Below are 25,000 nucleotides of genomic sequence, written 5' to 3'. Positions count from 1 at the left end.
TAGGAGATGTCACTCTGTACACACCACATGCCACAGGTACCTCCACTACACTAACACAGTCAACAGAACATGCATGGGTACAGGTCTCCATCACAGACACTAACCATGTGTTGTAATGCATGTTGTATACATGTCACCTTGATCACCTCAGTAGCCATGTGCAGCAGGCACCTGGAGGATTGGCTGATACATGTCATTATCACCCTGAGGGTCATGACTGTAGTGCCTGTCAGTAGATTGCCCGCTGCCACCTGGCAGGTGGCAGGATAACACTGTACACACAACCCCTACACATCCCATCTCCCCTTGGACAATAGCTAGGTACACAGTTATGACAACCTACAGGGATGCACCCCTGTACTGACACATGTGTACATGTGCATGACTTAGTATACCAGTGTCTGCGTGCTACCACACCTATACATGAGAATTCCATGAGGGCCTTCACAACCAATGCAACACCCATTGCCATAGTCAGTTATGGCTGCTGCTGTATGGGACATTACATGTTCCCTGTTAAGTTCCACCACATACCGGCTACACGAGCCTTGCAGTACCAGCACAACAGTGTTTTACAAATGGGGTGATAGGCATGGGATACTCAATTTGTTCTGACATGTGCGCATAGTTGTCCATGCCCGTATATCTGTAGGGTACAGTATTCAAGGCCACATACTCCTATTACAATACCCATTGCCACATAGTAGTACAGATAGTTTTGTTGCTGCCCATAGATGAGGCATGACAATCCAACACCCTACTACGTGTGTGGCATGTGCATGAGATGCATATCCCTGTAGTACCAATGTTGGGGTGTACTATGGGTTGTATCGCAGTCGAGGCCAATGTTCGATGTTGGGTATGGCAGAGTGTCATCATGGGTTTCAGGGAGTAAAATATCTAGTAGGGTATGTTGGTGCTGTGTACACTGTTATTACACCAAGGTACATCCAGTATATCTCCCATGTACCATGTTATGGTTACCACTGTCACCATCAGTCATACAGGTAACTGTTACCACAATCCAAGCCAGTTATGCATGTGATGTGTGCAGCCTACCTGTAAGACATTGGAGACACTGTCAAGTTAATTAGCAGTGATTGGTCCTGGTATCTCAGATGTGTGCTTGACTATGTGTCTCTAAATGTGTATATGACGGTATGTCACACTACGTATTGTCCAAATGCATCCATTGCATCCTCCATTAGCATACTGTACATGTCAGGGGATGTTCTGCATGTAACATGTAACCTGGGACACACCTCACCCTAAACAGTGTGTGGTGTGTGCAATGTAAGCCACACACTGTAGTATCACTACATAGCTAGGTAGGGGTCTAGTCCCAGTGTTCCCATGTAACAGTGTGCATGTATGTGGATGGGTCTACATCAGTTACATGCCTCAGTGGGCCACCTGTCCATGTGGCACAGGCAATAACCAGTTTAGTAACCTGTGAAATGTGTTCAAATGTACCCCGGATATGTCACAGCCATGGTGTCACCACAGTGACATACCCCGTTGTGGAATATGACTGCAGACCATCTTACAACATATATGGATAACATTATAGAGACCACAACCAGCCAGTGTTGCTAACATATTACATTGCAGTACTGTGGTACACTGTGGTACAGTCACCATGTTCATCAGAACCATATCAGCCTGTTCCTGCATTGATGGTATGCATGACAGGGATGTGGCACAGGTATCATCGTATGCACAGGGCATCCTCGTGCTGACACATGTACACCTAAAACTCAATTGCATAACATTATAGAGACCACAACCAACCAGTGTTACTAACAGCTATAAGTCATTGATGGTATGGATGATAGGGATGTGGCACATGTATCATCATATGCAAAGGGTGTGATGTTGGTGTGCCAAAGGCTGAGGGTGGGCCATACATTTGACACCATGTGTGTGGATGAGGGGTGTACTGTTGGGAGCTGGGAGAGGTGATGTGGTGTGTGTAGGTATGGGGTTGCCCTACAAAGATGTTTATGGACAGCTGCAGACCATACCTGGCAGGGTGCGCAGTTCACTGCCTCCAGCCATGGACATGTGGACTGTGCCTGCCAGGGGTTCCATGGGTATGTCCAGGTACAGGCCTCAATGTGCTACTCTCACCTGTTGATGACATTTGTCCACTGGTACCAGGTCCCTCCTGGGACTGGCCAGGTCCACGTGGCCTGCTGTGTTGTGGACAACAACCCCCACACTGCTGGGGCTGCTACTGCTACTACGGGAGCCCCTTGGTGTCCTAGCACTTCCACATTGACTGCCAGCTGTTGGTGTTGCTGGCCCATGTCCACGCAGGTTTTGCCGCATCCCCACCACATGTTGAAGCACGGACACACCATGGCTGATGAGGGCCAGCATCTCATCATGCCATCAATCCATTTGCATGGTATAAGCACGGATGCACCCGACAGTTCATGGAGGTTGTCACTTAAAGATGCGAGAGCAGCCCTCTGCACCCTCAGGCCCTGTCTGGTGTAACGTTTGATATGTGCCTGCGCCGCCATTACAGCCTGAAACATGACCCTGCTGGTACAAGCTATGTCACCTATGCCAGGGGCATGATGTCCAGTGGCCCTACCACAAGCACCCTGGGACATCCGCCTATGTGGTGCCCTGCCGGCCATCTGGCTATGCCTGCTGTGACTGTACACAGTAGGCATGGTTACCACACTTCCCTGTGTACTGCCACCAAACACCAGCTGTTCCTCCACTATGGGTACTGGTGATGAGGTATGTCTAGGCACTGAAACTGTGTGCGGGGTTGGAGTGGCTAAAAGGGAGATGTCAAATTTTGGTGCAGTTGTCAGCCCCTGACAACCCCACCTGTGCCTCAACAGTACTATCATCATCTTTGGTGTCTGCATGGACACCAACATCAGATTGCATGCAGGAGGGACCCTGATCCACCTCGTCACCTGTGGGGGAAAACAATAAACGTGCTTTAAAACCTGTACAGCATTGCCTAACTGTTCCACACAGGTGACTATCCCTGCTACAGTATGTAAACTGTTTGACAGGTGCTTATCCTGAATCCTTAATATTACAGCTGTACATCCAGCTGCAGACTTTTTCAGTGGGCCAATTTACTACTGAGCCAGCATTGGCCATTAACTCCTATATTCAGTGACCAGCTCCTGTAGCACCTGGTCCTCTAGTTGAATACAGATCATTTGTGTCACTGTCAATGTTTTATCCCTCTAAACCATAGAGCTGGCAGTATACCCAAATAAGAATAGCTGATTTACATAGATGAAGCAATAGATTTACAGAACAGGCGATCGTGCCTATCTAGTCTGTTGTAATTATTTAATGCCACTTACTGTAGAATTATGGATAAAGAGATGTATGTCATTTGAGCGTCTGTGTCCTGAATCTTTAGTCCTGAGTAATAACAGCATTGAATGCAGAACAGTTCTCCTGCATCGCTGTGATGAACAGTTGTATCTGCAACCACTTCTAAGTGAAACATTGCTGAGAGTTATTAGCTGATTCAGGTACAGCTATTATACACATATAAGATTTTTGTTGTACAGTCCTGCAGCTGTGTATAACCATGGAAAGAAGATAGGCTAAAATGTAAAATGTAAAATTATGCACAAAAGACAGTATATTAGTGAAAAACATTCACTAATGACCGAAGAAGGTGCTCTTTGTGGTGCCTGGGAAACTAAGTAAGCAGTAAGCAGTCAGATACATAGTACAGCTGCAGATGACTTCAGTGTGTATAAATCTAAACATGCTGTTATATTCCTGTTTTTCAGGTTTTGCAGTCGTTTATATTGCCATTGGAGCTGCATGTGGAAGTGCCTTAGTAATACTTTTTACAGCCATCATTGTATTCAAAAGACATAGAGGTAAATGAAATACAATGAAATATTACAAAGTAGTGTGAGTACAGTGGATCTTTTAACTTTTTGTTATTACAGCCTGAACAAGGAAATCTACCTATTTCATCTAAAGAACAAAAGCCCATAATACAGTTTTAATTTTTACAAAATAGTTTTGTTAATATTCTGTGTGTTTATTTATTTATTTACATGTGAGTACCAGAAAAGTCCAGCTGGATTGATCTCCATTTTCAGCAGAGGCCTGAAGAAAAAATCTCCAAAGTATTACAAAAACATTTTAAGAACAATAATATTACAATCTTCAAAAATAATACAAGAACATCTACAGTTTAAATAATTATATCAAATTAGAAATTAAGTACATACATTGTTTAAGAATGGATACAACTTATATGATGATGATTTAATATTTAGAAAATTTTAACCAGTTAAAAGAGAAAGTAAAGGTAAGTTAGTATACTAAAATAAGAACTGCAATATGAAGGGAGAGAAAGAAACAGGGTTATAGCATATTTAGATGTCAGGGGAGAGAAATTGAAGTAAGTTTGTGAAAAAGGAATAGTGAGGAGGTAAAATTGATTGAAGTAAAGAAGTGAGGGGAAAAAGGGAGTGTAAGGAGGTAGGTGTAAGATATGAAATATATTTGTTCATATTTAGGGGTATAATTTATCCTGGGTTGAGCAAGAACAGAGGTAGATTTTGGTTAGGAAGTCTTTCAGATTGGTTTTAAAGGACTGGAGAGAGGGTATTGACCTGATAGATACAAGTAAGGAGTTCAAAGCCTTTGCAACATGGTAAAAGCACAGACCATGCCCAGCACATTTGATAGGTTTGTGGATTTTTTGTTCATTGGATCATACTGACCAATTGGAAACATAGTTATATAAAATGCTATTCAGTGTTGGACAAGGAGACAGATGCTGAATAATTTTTCATGTGTTAAGAAGCTGAGTATACATATTTATTGGTGGAGTAGTTCTAACCAATTTATACTTTTTAGTGATATATAGAGGTGGGTTCTGAAATTGTTATTTGCTGCAAATTTAGCAAAATTGTTATAGCATTGTTCAAATTTTGATTGCTGTGATGCCCAAATGTTAGCAAGGTGGGAGCACCATATGGTAGAAAGGGAAGGAGATAAGTAGTGGCAAGTGTAGTTTTAGCTGCATTGGTGAGAAAGCCTTTGACTGTGTAAAACATTCAAGTTTTTGGAGAGTTTGTTTATGCAGCTTTGTATATGTAGGAGAAATTTCAGATTACCATCCACTATCATCCTTAATAGTTTGGTATGAGAAGTTACTTCAGTGGTTGTATTAATAAGAGAGGGGGGTTGAAATTTTGTTTTTTTCATGAGAGAGGGATTTGGGGAAAAAGTAGTTTTTTTTTTTTTTGCTTTTTTTTGGTTGAGCATGAGTTGTTAGTTACAAAGCCATGTGTCAGTGGCTGTTAAAGCTTCTTCAGTAATTGTTTTGGAGCTGTGCCAGATTGTCAGATGTGCATAAGTGTGGAGTCATCTTTGTATCATATTAGGGATCCCTGTTGTGTGGATGTATAGAGGGTGGAGGGTGGATGGATCACATGTCTGCCTTTGACTTTAAATTGGAGTTATGGAAGGTGGAGGTTGAGTTGAACACTACTGTCGTACAGAAAGAACACTTCCATTACATATCATAAAGTGAATATGGAATATGTTACTATAAAAATGAAAGTGAAAATTATTAGATCTTGCTTCTCTCAGTTGTGTTAAATTATAATTGAACAGGACTGGGAACAATTTGTGCACCTATTGAGACAGTTGATTTTTTTCACTTCCGCCATGAGTCTTAACTGGTTGAAGATTTGACCAGTCAAAATCAACTGACTGAAGCTTTAACCTCATACCAAAAACTAAGTTTTTTTTAAAGGGGAAGACCCCCTACATTTCTCCTTAATGGGGCTTGGCCCACAGTCCTCCATATTTATATATACTAACTCCATATTTGCACAACAGAAAATAAAGCAAAAAAAAAAAAAAACTTTGAATTACTGTTGTTGCTCAAACAGAAACTGTGCTTGCAATGTAAAAAAGAGAAGTGCACTGATTATTTCAAATCTCAGCCAGTTAACACTGAAACAAAGGCAGTGAAACCTGTTTTTCATTTGCTGAAATAGTCATCCAGCCAATATGTCCCAAGACACCATTGTTTTCAGTAATGGTGGGATGCTTATTGTAGTATGGAGATGTTTGCAGAATGGGTCCTTAAACTAATACCTTTCCATTACTTCAGACTGAAGACTGTATTCTGATTATTAATTTATATTAATTTGAAAAAAGGATATATATATATATATATATATATATATATATATATATATATATATAAATTTTATAGAAACTAGGAAAAACATGTATCATAGGTAAAGTATTCATATAATTTTACCAGTGGAAACAGACTATGACAACCTTGTAATCTGTTCGTAAATATATCCCTTTTTACAAGTGTTTCCTTTCAATTCATGCCTGTGTTCATTACACTTGACTTAAGAGGTGCAGGTGTTTAGGCTTCTACTGCTTCCCATGGTTGCCTTTGAAGTCAATGATTCACCTCTTTCTGTAGAAGTTGTATCCTCTTGCTCAGTGTCATGACATCTTGTTCAGGCATATTTCAGGATTTAAAACTGGTGCACAGTTTAACACTTGTTTAATTCCTACATGAACTGAGGACACTTCAGAACTTGGTATCATACTGATATTGTGACACAGATGTTATGGTTATTTAGTTAACCGGATATCAAGAAAGGGGTGATACCCTGTTGAAAAAAAAAAAGTTCAACTGTTTCAAGTAATGAATGTGTGGTTGAGGAATTCACAGATTTCAGCATTCATTTTTTTGAAGCCAGTTTTATTACTTTTCTCAGATGAAATAGAAAAGGAAAGAAGAGCATGGGGTCAACAAAAGTTTCTAAAATGTGTAACTGAACATTTATAGATCACTGCTGCATTATTAAATTCCAGAAGGTTGTGTAAGCTACACATTAAGAAAACCTGTCATATGCTTATATGCCTGTCATATGCCTTCATGTCAGGCATTCTTAAATGCAAGATATTAACATTTTATTGTAAAGTTCAGACTTCTAAATCAATGAGTTGTTTGTTCAAAATCTGTAAACAAAACATGAATTTACCAAAATACAGGAATCTGAGATTCTTTTGTTTGTGATTATTTCCATTTTGTAATTTTTAAAGAGAGGGTTATGATGTCAGCTTATTTTAAGTAGAAGTCAAGAATATTTCTTTATGAACTACAGTGTATTTTAATCATAATTAGTGGAAATTGTAGTAACTATGTTTAATTGTTAGGGTCATATATGTTCCAGACCGCCAAATGTACACTTGTGAAACTGATGTAGTATATTATGCTTGCAATCATTTTAGGACAGGTTTACACGTATTAATGAAAAGTTGCATACAACAGAATAACCTCACATAGGCTCCCATCAGCTGACATTAATGGTTCAATACCTCCACCATCCAGTAAGGCAAACCTTACTCATGGAGTCTAACCGAAGTATAAGAATAAACTGTTAGCCAAAGACTCACCAAACAAGGTGGTCAGTGGTTTTATGAGCTGAAAATGAGGCATCCATTATTATGAGAAACTTTTGTGACTGTCAATCTTTTCTTGCTTTCCCCTTTCACATACCTCATTATAGGGTTCAACTATCTTTCAATGTCTACGCTTCAGACCTGTATATGGTAATTACAGCTTTGTATATGGGTAGAGAGCATATAGATCACATTGTTTAGGTGAGTCATCCCCTTTGTGTGAAGTCATAAATTCTAAATAACAACTGCTCACTCTCTGGATATTTGTTGATGTGTGACATAAATTCCTAAATCACTTAGTCAGTATATTCAGTCTAGTTGTACTTCCTCACTCATTTCTGATTATATGTTAGATCATTTTCCTTGCCTGTGTTATGCTGTAGTCTGCTTTTCACTGAACAAGTATTATAGTCAGACACTGAACAGATGGGTTTCCTAAGGTTTTTGTACTTAATCAAATGGTAATACTACAGCATACCCTTTACAATACAATATGTTTTCTCTCTCTTAAGTTTTAGAGCTAAAGAAATTTACAGCATATTATTTTTCAACACCAAAGGAGGAGCAAACAGGGAAAAACTAGTGGTGTTCTTATAGGTTCATAGGTAAGTATTAGACTAGCTGCCTGCGTGGGCCATTTTAAGCCTAGACAATTCCCTGTTTGTGTTTGAAATAACCTATCCCATTTGATAATAGACTGGCCTTACCTATCCCATAATTGATAATTATGTATTACCCCCAATAAGGTTAACTGGGATCATACCATAGATAATTTGAGGGGACTCATGCATGGGATAAAGCATTTAGGAGCTGCCTCTGTCCATTAGTAATACAGTGTACAAGTTTTGGGGTAAATTTTCTGTTTCTCATCCTTAGGTCTAAGTTGCACTTGAAAATGGACAGGGATGAAATTTGTCTTATGTAGATGGGGAATCTACGAAATATACCTATCACTCCAAACTATTCTGTTGATGTTGCAGAAAAGGTTTAGATCCCTAGACTGAGTATTTCTTATGTCATCTGACTCAGTGATGTGCAGTAAGTCCATAAGCAATGGGTCGGAGGATGCCTTGTAAGCAAAACACAGGTCACCTCTTAGCAGTCTGTAAGATATTGAGTATCAAGACAGGACATTTTGAGTCAGTCTATGTTGGACATTTTGTGCGGGTCTTGTATCTTTTTAGTAAGGTATTTCTGTGGGCTAAGTCATTTGTAGATTCAGTGACTGTGCCATCTACAAACTTAGTCAGCCAGAGCCCTTTGGTACTGGCTTTTACTTCAGAAAAGATTCCACTTGTGACTGGTCTCATTGTGAAGGTAACTTCCATTATTTTGATTATCTGTTTCCTATCTGTGAGCCAGTTGTCAATCCAATGGTTACATAGGGGTTTATTCCCATTTTATTTAACTTTTCTACTATGCCAGAGTAGGGAATGTTGTCAAAACCTTTGGCCAGGTTCAACTATGAGGTTTTTACTGTTTTGCCTTCATCCATTGCTTTGTTGACCTTTTAAAAATAATTCACCAGATTGAGTAAGCATGACCTGCCCTTGATGAATCCCAACTGAGGCAGGTCCAGTTTATGGAGGTTCCCTATTGATTAATTCCAAGATAAGTCTTTCTATGACTTTGCATATGATGCAGGTCAGACTTTTGGGTCTGTAATTGCCTGGGTCAGTGGAAGGTCATCCCTTATGCAGAGAAATGACTATAGCTGTTCTCCATTCACTTGGTACAAAACCTGTGTGGATGCTGAGACTGAACAGTGTTGTTAGGGGTCACTAGAGGCACTGAGAAGCTGTAAAGCCCCAGGTGCCCTCACTATATCAACATGAGGAAAGGGGAAGAAATGTGGCACAGTCTACAAATGTTGCTCAAGGACAGCTTGCTAAAGGCAGCAATTACACGTACACAATATGGTTCTGCTGTCATTTGCCCCTACATGTGAACCTCTTTACAGGGTCTTTTGCAGTCAGACATGCATGCAACATGAACAGAAACATCTGTTTTTCCTTTATTGTTATATGGAAACTATTTTTAGATGACTGCCGGCTTATTTAGGATGGGACCAAACCAGCATTAATGGATTTTTTTATTTTATTTAAGTAGTATTGATGTTGGTAATCAGTTTACCCTGAAAGCCAAATGCTTCATCACCAATTTTTTTTACATGTACCTATCGCCAGATTATTAGATGCTACCTAAAAGACTAGTTTATATCATAAAACTTTCTCTTAAGAATTCTTTCCTCACTCACACTAACTGCCATTCAAAATGGATGATTAGGAACATGCTAAAGGTGCAGTTTATGTGTCTTATACATAATTGCTCAGAGGAAACTGATTTGGATAAAATATTTGATGTATTAAGTCAAAGATTCCAACACAAAGAACATTCTGAGGCAGCAGTGAAGAAAGACAGACTATTTGCATAAATGTATTCCATTACATTATAAGCAGAAATAAAAATAAGATGATAGTTCTTTATCAGATGTATTATTGCATGCTGCACCAATTTCTTTAAAATAAAATAGAAGATTCAGAATAATTGGTCTATTATTAACTGGAGCCTTTTTTTGCGGATTCATCCTGCCTCTGCTGTGCAATTTCACTCACAAAAGGGCTTTTAAATTTGAAAAACAAGTTGTGTTTTGGACATTGTACAGTTCAGGGTTCAAAGGGCATGAGCATATATATGTCATGTAAACATTCTTCAGCATGCAGATATGTTTTATATGCTACTGTTTTTTCTACTTTAAATTCATATATATGCTTTACCATTAGTTGCGTTATCTCATGGGTTATATGTCTTGTCCAGTGTCAGTGTGGAGCATTTTACATTGGAAAGATGTTTGTCCACAAATTGCACATACTGGAGCACCTGACATGAGAGTCAAGAAAGTTTCTAATGCATTATATAAACATACTGCTATACATACCACATTTACATTTGCTGGCAAAGGCAAGGTTATGGCTGGGAATATCAGTAATTTTGACATCTACACAAAATTCTGGAACAAAAGGAAAGTTAATAAATTGTTAATTTGAGTGCACACTTTAAGCCAAGGCTGAATGATGCATTTTAACTATTCTTAACACTCTAACTTTTGTCCAACAGGGTGAAAGCATGTGTATTACTTACACAGACGTTTTATGTGAAAAAAGAGTTAAGTAACAATTACTTCTGATGATACTTCATATTGTGAATTAAGATTACTTCTATTGGTTGGGATGACCACGTAATCACTCTGATTTCACTTAATGGGATCTTAGTGGTCTTAACTATGCTTTTGATTTTTTTTTCATTTGTCCTGAACAAAACGACAGATGCCCTTCTATTCATATATTACGGTATTCATAACATGAGGGAGCCTGCTGACAGCTGTCTTGAATGCCCAGCCAGTATACAAAAGTCTAAAGATACTGTATGGTACGTGCAGTATTTCACATAGATCCAGTCCTATGTCGGTCATAAAGTTACGTCGGGTATAAAACAGACATCGGCACACACCAATCCTCAGAACTTTTCTGCCACCAGTCAGAACATCTTCTGTGGTCATTTGCTCATCAGTGAAGTTGTGGATTCTGATCCATATAAGTGCCCTGTTGTTTTTTTTTCTTATTGTTTCATGTGCTACTGTTGTAGTTGAGGTTACATGTCAGCTAGGAAGTGCAAGCATCAGTGTGGAAGGCAAATTCCACATAAAGATTCCCACGACCTTTGTCTCTTTTACCTAGGCCCTAACTACAACCATACCATCTGTTCAGTTTGCAAGGCCTTTGTCCCCAAGACCCTGCATACACAGTCATCCAGCTTCCCTCAATCTGTACTTAGAGAATCAGTGACTTAAGTGCTTAGCACATGAAATGGAAGGTATGTCATGCCCTTCAGGTGAGCCAGTTAAGAAGGGATAGAAATCTAGGCCTGACTTACCCGCTGCTCCTCAAATTCTCACCATCTCTCCCGAGGCTGATGTTGGTCTGGAGACTGTTTCAGAGTCAGTAGACAATTCTTCCATGGGTACCAGTGTGGAGGCCATGAAGGATTCTACTAGCATGTCCTCAGGGGATACACAGGTGTCTGCTATGGATGTAGGGGGAACCCAGGATCATTGCTACTGAAGGTCCATGTGACATTCCTCAAATCATTGTTTGCAAAGATATCCCAAGTAATATAGAGTGCAGGCTGAAATTGGGTCCCTTGTCCTTCCACTGCATTGATGTCCCACAATAGAATAAGCAGAAAGCTAAGCATGCTTCTCTTGTTACCCAAGAACAGCCTGCAGCTTGGCAAACCTTTTCACAAGGGCTCTTTAATGCCTTTGTGTCAATGAGACAATCTACTGCTCTCTTCTTCCTCCCCTGATTCCCCACAAAAGAAGATTTTAGTTGAGGTTTCATCTGATGAAGATGACTCATCTGGGGATGAATCATTGGCACACTCTGCCCAAATTTCACCTCCCTTAGGATATACTTCCCCAGAAGAAGAATCAAATGGCACAGATTCTGCAAGGGAGGTTATTACTTTTGGGGAAACCATTGTTAAAATGAGGGAGTTCTTCAAATGGGATTGCTCCCAGGTGTCAGAAATTCAATAAAGGTATTGCAACCCTCTGCAGATGGATTACCCTTCACCATCTGCAGTTCCCCCTGTGGTACCAGCTTTTTAGATGCCTTTCCTACAGCTTCTGAGTCCCCTGATTCCCAAGCTCCTGCCCCTAAAAGGCCAGATATGTTTTACAAGGTGCCAGAGGATTCCAAATTCATGTTTAAATGTCCCTCTGCAGACCCTGCAACTATTTGTGTGTCTGATGATATGGCTTCTAAAATGTTACCTTCCACTTCCCTTCTCCTCTCAGACAAAGAGAGTAAAGTTATGAAGAGGCTGGGGAAGAAACTCTATACTTCAGCAACCTTGGCATTTAGGGCCATAAACTACCAGACCCATATGGCAAAATACTCTTTAGCCCTTCTCTCTGATGCCAGTAAGCTAATTTCAGAGCTTCCAGACTTTCCTACTAAGTTATCCTCCATTCTGAGCTCTTCTGCTCAAGTCACACCCCAACCAATTAAGTGTAGCTACAATGCAGTGGAGGCATCTGCAAGGACTGCTGCTTCAGGGTCTGTTCTCAGGCGGAACACCTGGTTCAGACTACATCCCTTGCCAGATGACATAAAAGCTAAACTTGTGGATGCACCCCTTGACAATGAGGCCTTGTTTGATGCTTCTGCTGCAGAACTTTTTAAGTCATTACAAGAAAAGGACAAAGATCTACAAGACCTAAAACACATTTTTGTGTCACCAGTTCCCAGATTTCAAAGGAACTACCCTCTAAACCCCCCTTTGTAAGGAAACCTTCCAGAACTCAGTCTGCCAAGGGTAAAAGAGATACTAGGAAGCAAAACTCAGCTAAGTCCCCAACATCTTCTCCTGCTACTGAAAAGCCTTTGTCCCCAAGACCCTGCATACGCAGTCATCCAGCTTCCCTCAATCTGTACTTAGAGAATCAATGACTTAAGTGCTTAGCACATGATATGGAAGGTATGTCATGCCCTTCAGGTGAGCCAGTTAAGAAGGGATAGAAATCTAGGCCTGACTTACCTGCTGCTCTTCAAATTCTGGCCATCTCTCCTGAGGTTAATGTTGGCCTGGAGACTGTTTCGGAGTCAGTAAGCAATTCTTCCATGGGTACCAGTGTGGAGGCCATGAAGGATTCTGCTAGCTTGTCCTCAGGGGATACACAGGTGTCTGCTATTGATGTAGGGGGAACCCAGGATCATTGATACTGAAGGCCCATGTGACATTCCTCAAATCATTATTTGCAAAGATATCCCGAGTAATATAGAGTGCAGAGTGACATTGGGTCCATCGTCCTTCCACTGCATTGATGTCCCACAATAGAAAAAGCAGAAAGCTAAGCATGCTTCTCTTTTTACCCAAGAACAGCCTACAGATTGGCAAACCTTTTCTCAAGGGCTCTTTAATGCCTTTGTGTCCATGAGGCAATCTACTCAGACACCCTTTCTCTTGGAAGGTGATGTTTCTCTATGTAATCTTCCCTTCCCACTTCTCCAGAAAGTCCTGTTGAAAATCCAACAGGAGCAACCAAAATATTGTTGGTCACTCCCTTTTGGCCAAGACAGCATTGGTTCCCCCTTCTTCTGCATTTAGCCAAGGGAAATCATAACAAGTTAACCCACAGAGTGGGCCTACTCAAACATAACAAGGGATCTGTAATACATCCACAGATGTCAATCCTGCAACTGACTCTGTGGGTGATAGGGTTTTGATCCCTTTCAGACACCTCTTCTCTGAGGACGTGCTGCAAATTCTGCTGAAGGCCAGAAAACCCAATACTAGGAAATCCTATATTTCCTAATGGAAAAGGTTTTCAATCTCGTGTCTTTTCAAGGACCTATAACCACTGCTGGTGGATGTTCCAGTGGTTCTGTCCTATCTGTGTGAATTATTGAAGAGTGGATTGTCATACTCTTCAGTAAAAGCTCATCTTTCAGCAATCTCTGCCTGTCTGCCTATGATTCCTCCCTTGGCTTCAAGGTTGGAAATTAAGCTTTTCCTGAAAGGCATCCTTCATATCAGACCACCAGGGGAAACCAGTTCCTCCTCCTTGGGATCTAAATTTTGTTCTAGAGAAACTTAATTTGGCCCTTTTGAGCCAGCAGTTTCTTCTTCTCTTCAGCATTGCACTTGGAAAACAGTTCTTCTTGTGGCCATCACCTTGGGTAGAAGGGCCTCAGAACTTCAGGCACTGATGGCCTGTTCCCCCTTTACTGGTTTCCACAGGGATCAGGTCTCCTTATGCACTAATCCCTCCTTTATGCCCAAGTGGGTGAATGAGTTGTCAGTTAGTCCATTAATCTGCCCACCCTTTTCCTATCTCCTCAATCGTCTAATGAGAGGATTTTGTACACATTGGATGTGCATAGACAATCCAGATTTTATTTAGACAAAACTAAGACTATTAGGAAATCTGATCATATTTTTATTTCCTATCATCCCAGGGGTCTGGGCAGGCCTGTTTCCAAACAGACTATCTCCACTTGGATTTCCAAAACCATTCCCTTTTGCTATGTGTCTTATGGGAAAACTCTTGCTTCCCCAGTTAAGCCACAATCCACTAGAGCTGTGTCTCTTCTGGTGTTTTCTTCAAAGGTCTAGATACCACCTCCATATTAGAAGCAGCTAACTAGTCTTCTGTGCACACTTTCACAAAACATTATAAATTGAATGGCATTTCCAGGCCCAGAGCTGGTTTTGCAAGGGCTATCCTGCAAGGGTTTGTAGAGAGTGCTACTGCCCCTCTGCCTAATTCTTCTTCTGCATGAGCTTTGCTAGTCTCCAAATGTTATGAGTAATGCAACATATGGATAGAAGGACATTGAAAAGTTGTGTAAAATCTTACCATAACCATAGATGTCCTTCTCTTCTATATGTTGCAGTATCCCCCCCCCCCCACCTTCCCCCGATGCTTACCTGTATGCTGATTGTGTGTTTCCTCACCTTTTTCAGGCTGGTGTTCTTCCGGGGGCATTCAGTTTTGATGATTGGTGCATTCTGACGCCTGCTATATACCTGACATCACTTTATGACTGACATAGGACTGGATCTATGTGCAATGTCGCAAGTATCATACAATAGCTTTAGACTTTTGCATACTGGCCGGATGTTCGAGTCAGCTGGTGGTAGACTCCCTCATGTTAGGAATATTGCAAAATGTAGAAGAGAAGGACATCTATGGTTATGGTAAGATTTTACCCAACTATTCTTTCAGTTTGGATAAGCAGGTTTGGTATAAATTCCAATTTTTAACACTTGCAAGAAGCTATATTTCTTATTAAATACTTTAGCCCATTTTGATGGGTTATTATTCAGATCACATAATTTCAAAATTGATGGCTGCACACAAAAGGGAGGTTAAATGTATCCACACTCTTTATTAACATAGCAGCAGCTGAAACTAAAGACAGAACTATGTAAAATCACATATGTACACTAATCTTATGGGTGCATTATAGAGTTATCCTTCACTTTATATTACAAAAGTCAACTTGCAGCGGCCAGCAGCTTTACCTGTGTGCTTTCACATCAACTGGTAGGTATTTTCTGTAGACAGATATTTTGCATACATCTCCTGCGATTTATATATGCCAACTTTGAGACTACTCTCTGACAGAATGTGCTAGAAATAATAATATATTCATAAAATTAGAGGTTTTGAAAACATGTTTGGGCCAAAATGCCTTTTATTTTGGAGTGGATGGAATACATTGCCTTCTAAATTAGACAGGAGCAGAAGCTGGAAAGTTTTAAAAAGAATTTGTGCTTATGATTTGGAGATATGGCATATTTTCCTTGGAATACTGGGAGAATGGTCTGCAGTGATCTCATCTGAGGACCTTAACCTATCTCTGGCATTATAACTTTGTAAAAGAAAAGGTGAAACAGCCCCAACTCTATGTATATGACTATTACCTTCCATCTACAAAAGTGTGCTTAAATTGTAAATGCTGGCACTCAATAACAGACATTTCTATGAATGGAACCCTACTAGCATCCTACCTCTTAAGGAATAAAATAGATTGCTTCCTCAAGAAGTGGCCATCACTAAGTTATATAAGTAGAGACACTAGGCAAAACAAGCTCTCAGACAGGTCATATATTGTATAGAACAATGAAGTTTAAATACAAAATCTTAAGAAATGATCTGCCAGCAAAAGGCAGTCAGTGCGAATCTCACAGCAAATGAATAACATGGGTGGAACAAGAGGTGACAAGTCAAAATTTAGGAAACAGATTTCTAGCTGTGCTGTAATTTAACAAAGGTCACTGCATAAGAAATAAAATGAAACTGTATGGAATTAATTGAAATATGAGCTTAGAAAAGCCTGTATCACTGCTAAAAGTTCAGGAGGTGGTAAGAGATGCTTAACACTGGCGGCATGTGTCAGATGACAGTAAGATGATGATAGTAATGACCTATCAAGAGATGCTACCTGACCCTTGGGCATCAGTGAGTTACCAAGCATCAGTCTCAGTTTCTACTAATGATGCACAAATATCAGCCTATTTTCCTCATAAAAAATAAAGAAAAAGGAAAGAAAGAAAGCAGGGAATCGGGAATTGAGACTGAGGGAAGTACAGAGTCAGTGCAATTATAGCGAGTGTGAACAGTCTTGAGTGATGAAACTCAGTTTCAGTTGGATTCATTGAAAGAAAGAAAGTCTTTCATGATGCACTGTGATCTTGGAGTTGATAACAATAGTCTAGTACTATTATTGTATGCAGACTGTCTCTCTTTTGCTCTGTTAAAAGAAGGTCATGGCTGAAAAAAGGGTTACATGGTCCAATCCACTCACAATAAAGAAATGAAGAAAACTACATGCATGATTACAGACCTAGATGCATGCATAAATAATGTGATGTATTGCATGGAGGTACTGACTTCTTTATCGCTGCATGGTTTTCTTATTTTAATGGAATTTAAATTTATGTCATTTGTAGCTAACTCACAGAAACAAGGCAGAAGAGATAGAACAGTGATATGTGCAAGTATGCCATAATTCTTTTGTTGGTTAAAGTATGACATAATCCTTTTGTTGGCTTAAGCTTTAGAGGACAGGAATTAATGCACTGAATGATGGCAACAAAGCCTTCCTTAAGAATGGCGAAACCAGAAAACACAGATAAGCGAATATCATCAGTATAACAATGGTATTGTACACCTAGATCTAGCTTTAGCATAACTCTTTCCATGGCAGCATATACAATGTGGATAATAAATGATACAACATTGAACCCTGACGTGCCCCTTGTGCTAGTTTCCTATCTCCCAGATAGAAACTGGCCACTGAATTTTACTCGAGAACTACGATGCAAATACTGTCCACTCAAAAATAGTGTAGAAAAATCCATGGTCAGTACTGAGAGGTATTTCATGACTCACAGTTTCAAACACGGCTGATAGCTCAAGAGGGAGCAAAATCTAATAGAACCATTAATCCCTCACCAAGAAGAGGTCATTAATCACCTTTAACAGGACAAGCTCAGTGCTGTGTCTTCATCTAAAATTAGAGTAATTAGGCCCTCTCATGTCATGAGCTGGAAGCTGTAAATACAGCTGTAGGTATGCCACCAATTTAATGATTTTGCTAGTAAAAATATAGGTTTGAGATGGGATGGACATTTTTCAGATTTGCTATTTTATGAACTGGTTTCTTAAAGACAGGGCTAATAAAAATAGATGGAAATGTTATGTCATTAGAGATGTTTGTGCAGTCTTGGAAACCACAGGCCAAGAGATTCCAGGCTGGATTGAAACAACCTGGTAAACTGAGAGTCCAGCCCTCAACATGAAGGACATAAAACAAATAAAATTCATGACTTCCTCAACATTGATATATTCCAATTCAGCACAACAAATGTGAATGCAATGTATATTCAAAATATTATAATGAATCATGCAAGCATTTTGGGAAGACAGCATCTGATTTCAGTAACCCTGTCTACAAAAATTGGGCAGTTTTTGGTCACTCAGGCAATTTGGGCTGCTTAGCCTGTCAGTCATGCAAAAACATAGATGACATAATGTATTAAACATGTGATTGTACATATTGTTTTCTAATGTGATATTTCTTAGTGCTGTACTACTCAGTAGGTAACCAGACCAAAACCATCTATGTACAGATAAAACCTCTCCCATCTATATTCCATTGTAATCCCTTATCTGTACAACTTATGAGGTAACCAGTGTGGGAGTGTGGGAGTGTGTGTGCGTGTGTGCGTGTGTGCGTGTGGGGGGGGGATTGGGGGATTAGTTCAGCTACTTTTTTGTATGAGAAGGAAGAGGTGGTGTAGTAGGAATGAAAAAAAATTAAAAAATCAGCCTCCTTCCCTGCATTTATCACACCACCAAACATGCTGATTTAGTCAATTTATTAATAATTTGATACCATGTTTTTTATTTGCATACTAACTTCCAATACTTTATCCGCGGTGGTGGTGCTGCGGTAGCATTGCCGCCTCACAGTTAGACGTTGCCTGTTCGATTCTCAGTTAGAGCGTCTTCTGTGTGGCGACACGCGTGAATGGGCGTACCTTCGTTGAAGGTTGTGCATTAGGCCTGGCAAGCCAGCATGTACAAATCTACTGCCAATCATTAGCGGACCGGAGTTCTGCTGTGGCAACCCCTAACCGGGAAAAAGCCGAAAGACTCACACACACACTAACTTCCACAATACTCAACAGCCTCAGCTAACTCCTCAGATTGTGTGACATCAAAGCTGATTGATTCATAGTCTTGTTGTTATCATGTGACATAACAGATGGAGATTTCTCACTGTGACATCACACAGAAGTGGTTGAGTGAGGAATGTACTATTCAGTGATTGGAGCATTCACACTGAGATAGGGGAACCACTTCATTCTTAGCAGTTTGTGCAGTTCCATCTAGCATAGCACTCTTTCTTTGCTGAAGAAATCTGGACAATGCCAACAATAATGTGCATGTGTGTGTGTGTGTGTGTGTGTGTGTGTGGGGGCAAAACCCAAAATCAAGAAGAGATTTTAAACAGTACTCTGATTTGCTTAAAAAGTGAATAGAACAGCAGGTTTTGCTTTTGGCATGCATTTTCTGAAAAAATAAGAAGCATGAGAAGATAATAATAATAATAATAATAATAATAATAATAATAATAATAATAATAATAAATAAGAAGCAGTTGTTTGGGATATTGGAACTTATGTTTACAGAGACCTAACTTTTCACCAACATGTATTCAGTTGTCATAAGAAAGCCATTTTATACTGCACAGCTTATAAACAAAGGGATTGTGACTAGCTGTAGGGATGGCATTGTTCTCCTTTACTCAGCCCTCATTAGGCTAGTCATTGAATATAATGCACCCTTTGGCAGGTATCTTTCCAGACCAATCCGACAACTAGATCCCTTACAAAAAGGATACAAGGCCTAAACAATAAGTCCTATATGGGCAGACTAAAAGCTCTGTCACTATACTGGATATCCTGCAGACTGCTAAGAGATGACTTCAGTCTGGCATAAAAGTCATCCCCTGACCCAGTACGGATGGACTTACTGCACATCAGTAAGTCAGATGGCATAAAAAATACTCAGTCTAGAGATCTGAACCTCTTCTGCAACAACAGAATGGTTTGGAGAGAGAGTTATATCTTGCATAGATTATCGCTGCACTGAAACAGATACCCCAGCCACATAAAACAAAGCTCAGCCTTGTCTATATTCAAGTGCAGCCGAGATCTACGGATGGGAAAAAGAAAATTTACCCCATAACTGCCTCCTGTACTATTAATGGACAGAGACAGCTCCTAAATGCTTTATTCCATGCTTGGATCCCCTCAAATTATCTATTGTATTATCCCAATTATTTTCACTAGCAGTAATATATAATTATTTGCCATGGGATGGATAAGGTCAGTTTAACACAAAATGAGAGTTTAGACAAGCACCAAAAGGGAAATTAGCTAGCCTCAAAACTGCCTGCAAGGGCAGCTTGACTAGTATTTCAATGCCCAGTCCAAACTGCATTACAGTAGCTAACACATCATCTGCATATTGTAGTATCTTTTTCTCCTCATACCCTCATCTGCACATTTTTAGGTTCAGTTTCCTTATTATTCCCTCCAGCGTCTCGAAATGCAGTATAAACATTAGTGGGGATAGTGGGCATCCTTGTTGAGTTCCTCTCCCTGTCTATGTCTTCCCTGATAGTCTCTCTCGAATCTTAACTTTTGCACTTACTCCTTCATACATTCTCTCTATCATATTAACCCACCCCTCAAGAAATCTCCTTCTCCTCATCACCTCCATAGGATATTCACATCCCACCCTATCAAATGCTTTCCTTGCATGGAACAATATCAATGTCCTTGCCTTGTTTCTATGTCATACATCCAGGATTAACAATATTGTTCTAATGAAGTGGTCCATTGTTCTCCTTCCCTTCACAAATCCTGTTTGATCATTGTATAAAATATAGGTGACATTTTCTCCACTTTGCTAGCTTGTATCATTATGAAGCACTTATAACCATGATTTAACACTGATATGGGTATATATGATACTGTTTTTATGGGGGGAGGCATCTTTCCCTTCCTTATATAGCACCAAAATGACTGCCTTTTTCCATGTCTCTAGTATCTTAACCCCTTCCAGTATATCATTAAACAATCTTAACCACTTCTTACTACTAGTGTTTTCTGTCTTTCCTATAACTCTATTGGGAGCCCATCAGTTCCCAAGGAATTGCTCCTATGCCATTTTGCCCCATGCTTCTAATATTTCTTCCTGACTAATTTTATTTATAAACATTGTTATCTTCTGTTCAATTAGCTATGAGCTCTAGCTATTCCCACACTCACATCCCTCCTTCCACATTTAGTATCTCAGCTGTTTCCTTACTGTGTAGTATTTGGTAAAATGCTTGACATCACTAAGATACTGTATAAATTATCTTTTTTCTCCCATTTCCTTTCTTTCTAACTCGTATATTCTGCTTTCCACCTCTTATTGCCAGTTTGTTGTTGCCTTAAGCTTGGTTTTAAAATATAGTCTCTCTGCAGCTAATTATTGTTTTAAGAGTCGCTGCTCTTCCCAGTTCTGTATTCTCTTCTTTATCTCCCCTTCCCTTTATTCTCTCTTCTTAACTCATTCTTTATCCTATTAGTTCCTCCCTTAGTGCCTCCATCTTTCTCCCATCTTTCCATTTCAGTTTCCCTCTGATGTGACTGAATTGTTTCCCTTACCTTCACTTTGATTTGGTCCCATGTTTCAGGTGTATCCACATCATGCCCCTTACTTGTTCTTTATCTCCCTCATCTTCTTACACCCAGTCTCAACGTCTAAGTAATATACTGGAATTATTGAGCAACTCTTAAGCTCCCAGTCCCTCTCCCCCTCCAACGTTATGCTTCTCATATCATGATATGCTTTTTTTAATTATTTTATCATATGAAAATGCTGTTTCCTGACACACACTCGGTCTATTTTTGACCATGTTTAATGATGAGCTGAATAATATGTAATGTGTCCTCCTACTCTCATCCCCTTTTTGCTCTCACATCCACCCACCCTACTGATTGTAAAAAATCATTTAGGAATCTCCTTTCTTTGCTTAACACTCTCAGTCATGGCCCACCTATAACTTCTTCCAGTCTCCTATACAGATAGTTATCCCTTACAGAAACTTTACAAACTCCCCCATTATGCTCCTTAATTCTTTAGTCTTAGTTTGGGGTGGTATATATATATATATATATATATATATATATATATATATATATATATATATATGGTTCTATCTGACTACGTCGACAAGTCAGAACGCCGACAGCGAGAACACCGATGCCAGAAGATCGAAAACGGAGAAGACCGACGGATCAAAACCCCGACGCTGAGAACATCGACATGGGAAAAGGCTGTGGATGTATGCGGTAGTGACGGACGGTAGGGTGCGAGTAAGGTAAGTGTGCGACTGTGATAGTTTGTGGGTTGGGGGCGGGTTAAGTGAGTTAGGGTTAGCGGGCTAGGTAAGTGTGCGACTGTGATAGTTTGTGGGTTAGCGGGTTAAGTGAGTTAGGGTTGGGCGCTGGCTAGGTAAGTGTGCGACTGTGATAGTTTGTGGGTTAGGGCGGGTTAAGTGAGTTAGGGTTAGGCACGGGCTAGGTAAGTGTGCGACTGTGATAGTTTGTGGGTTAGGGCGGGTTAAGTGAGTTAGGGTTAGGCGGGTTAGGTGAGTGTGCGATAGTGGCGGACCTTAGGGTTAGGGTTTGGGTTAAGGTTGTAGGTAGTTGTGTATGTGAGGTTTAGTGTTGGTTTGTAAGGATTTTGGTGTGCTTGTGTTGTGTGTGTGCTTTTTGGACCGGGGATTTGTTTTGTTTGTTGCTTGTCGGGATTATGGTGTGTCGGGCATGTGAGGTTTCGTGTTTGTGAAATGTCGGTTATGTGGTGTCGGTGATTTCGTTTTCGGCGTTTTGACTTGTCGACGTTGTAAGATAGATCCATATATATATATGGTTTACTATCACATGTTCGTTTATCTTTTAGATGAACAAACTATGTGTGAAAACCAGATAGAGGAACCGTTAGGGAGATCACCAGAAAGCCGAAGCTGACAAGAGCGAATGGCTGCTTTTCAGCTCCAACATTGTGGTGCAAATTGCACTATAGTGGGGATGGGGAAATGTACCCTTACTCTAACTGTAGTGCGATCTCGAAGTTTGTATATATAAGTAGGAGGGTGTAGGGGGTGCAGCCCCCCACATGGGGGGTGCAGGGGGGCTTGTTCCCCTACAAAAAACAGTTGTAGTATGTTGGGTGGGTAAGAGCATTTCAGTGTAGTCAACATTTTTGACATGTGACTGCACTGAAATGCTCGGTTCGACATTTACACTGTTCGGTGTACAGATTTCCGAACATTTGGTTCGGACATCTGTATTCGAACAATGTCATGTCGAACATGTGATAGTAAGCTATATATATATATATATATATATATATAAATATATATATATATATATATATATATATATATATATATATATATATATATATATATATGTCATTATAATTGTCCTTTTACAGCCCTCAATCCATTCTTTACTTCCTGCATATCTATCTGTCTTTTCTTCAATCTTACTTTCTGTCTTCATTGAACAGTTCCTCCTATATAGGATAATTTCGCCTCTCTGCATTTTATTACCTCAGGATGAGTACGCTACTATGATATAATCTGCCTCACTCAATTTTTGTGCTCTTCTATACTCAAATGCTACGCTGTTCTTTTTTTTTTCCTGATATGTGCTAATAGCTTTTCTCTTTTCACTCTGTCCCTTAGGCCATTAACATTCCATGCCCTAATGTCTAATGTCCTTTTATACACATTTTCCCATATATTTCCTTCACTCCATTCCTCTTATCTAAGTGCAGTCCTCTTTTTGTTCTCTTTTTGTGTCCTTTTCTTTCCTTCTGTTCTACTCAAAACCCTTATTATTCTTATGTTATCTTTACCCTTCATCTCCTTGTATACTCCCCCCTTCTGATTGCCCACTTTCTTATCACCTCAGAATTCTTGTCTCCATACTGCTTTCCTATATTGCTATCTTCCCATCTCCCTCTTCATTAAAACTATACAGATATGAATATATTTCTTCAGCAGTTGATTAGCCTTAGTCAGTGCCACCCCTTCGCAGATCCTTTCCCTGGCATTACCATAATAGTAATCATCTATCTAAGGGTCTCTGCTGTCTCCGCTGCCACTGGTGCCTATTGTTACTAGCCAGTTATTTTTTTTCCTAATTTTCCCTCTGCCATTATCTCAAATTTCCCTATTATCTTTTGGTAATTTTGTTACTGGCTTTACTAGCCCCAGTCCTATTTACACTTGTCTTTTTTCCTGTTTTCTTTTCCCTGTATTATTTCTCAGTTTGGATGTTTACTCCTTATTTTCCACCTACTGATTCACTACAGATTTAAGCCTTGTCTTTTCCGTTTTTCTAACTGATGCATGGCCTAAGCTTCTGTACTTATAAAGCCCTGTCTTGTTCTTACATAAAGGGTTAAGATTATTCTTTCTTTACCATACTCTACTCTCCAGGTTTGATACTTCCTGTTCTTCTCCTCTTTTATCAATTTGTGGCCTCTGTTTTCTCTCATGTGAGTTAAATCATGTCTCCTTTTCATTTCTCAACTTTCATTGACCTGTATGAGCCCCATAGATTTTGTGTCCCTTTACCCCTACTCACCCTTGCTGTAGGTCAGTTAATTGCTAACATGTCTATGTGGTCTTTTCTTCTTATGATTCAACTCACTATGACTTCATCTCCCATTACCTCTCCCCATGCTCCAGTTATGTTGGTTGTTATTTGGCTTCATATATTACCAGCGATGGCCAACTGTCAGATTATTTATTATAAAATAAACAAATATTTATTTCCCCCTCACATGTATACACCAACTTATTATGTCAACTTTCCTCCATCACCCTCATACCTCAGTCTCACAACATGCTGCTTTTATGTATATATATACATATATATATATATATATATATATATATATATATATATATATATATATCATCTTCACATTGTATATGTCTATCATATTATTTCTCATGTGATTCATGTTACTTGTTTCTTGTTATACTCTTCAGACTGTATATGTCTCTTGGGTTTGTTTATTTTTACAAATTTAGGATTATTTTCGAATCTATTTAGTATTAATTTATTTCTCTTGTAAGGTTATATCAAATTATGTTTTAAACACTTTGAACTTTATTGTCAAATTACCTCTCACAACAGTAACTACTATTTTCCAAACTATCTTCCAATCTATTTATCATTTAGTTACTTCTGATATATTCATTTTTGCCCTTCATTAACAGCGCACCTTTTTTCTTCAGGACATCAACCGTCATGTGTCCCCAGTCTTCTTTTTTCATTCATTCAGCATCAGCCCCTCTTTTATGGGTATCACTATTGTTCATAT

At 39.5% G+C, this 25,000-nt stretch overlaps 1 protein-coding gene across 1 annotated transcript in view; it reads left to right on the top strand.

Annotated features, from left to right (window-relative positions):
• LOC122809642 overlaps positions 1-25,000 on the top strand; it is a 378,601-nt gene that overhangs the window by 256,439 nt on the left and 97,162 nt on the right. Inside the window, exon 4 of the mRNA XM_044081286.1 lies at positions 3,786-3,878. Within this exon, the coding sequence (XP_043937221.1) occupies positions 3,786-3,878 (93 nt within the window). The remainder of the gene's footprint in view (positions 1-3,785; positions 3,879-25,000) is intronic.

Source organism: Protopterus annectens, chromosome 8.part0, assembly GCF_019279795.1.
Source record: "Protopterus annectens isolate FY-2018-M chromosome 8.part0, PAN1.0, whole genome shotgun sequence".
NCBI lineage: Eukaryota > Metazoa > Chordata > Ceratodontiformes > Protopteridae > Protopterus > Protopterus annectens.
The sequence above is the reverse complement of the archived record's forward strand: the minus strand, read 5'-3'. Positions and strand labels throughout refer to the sequence as shown.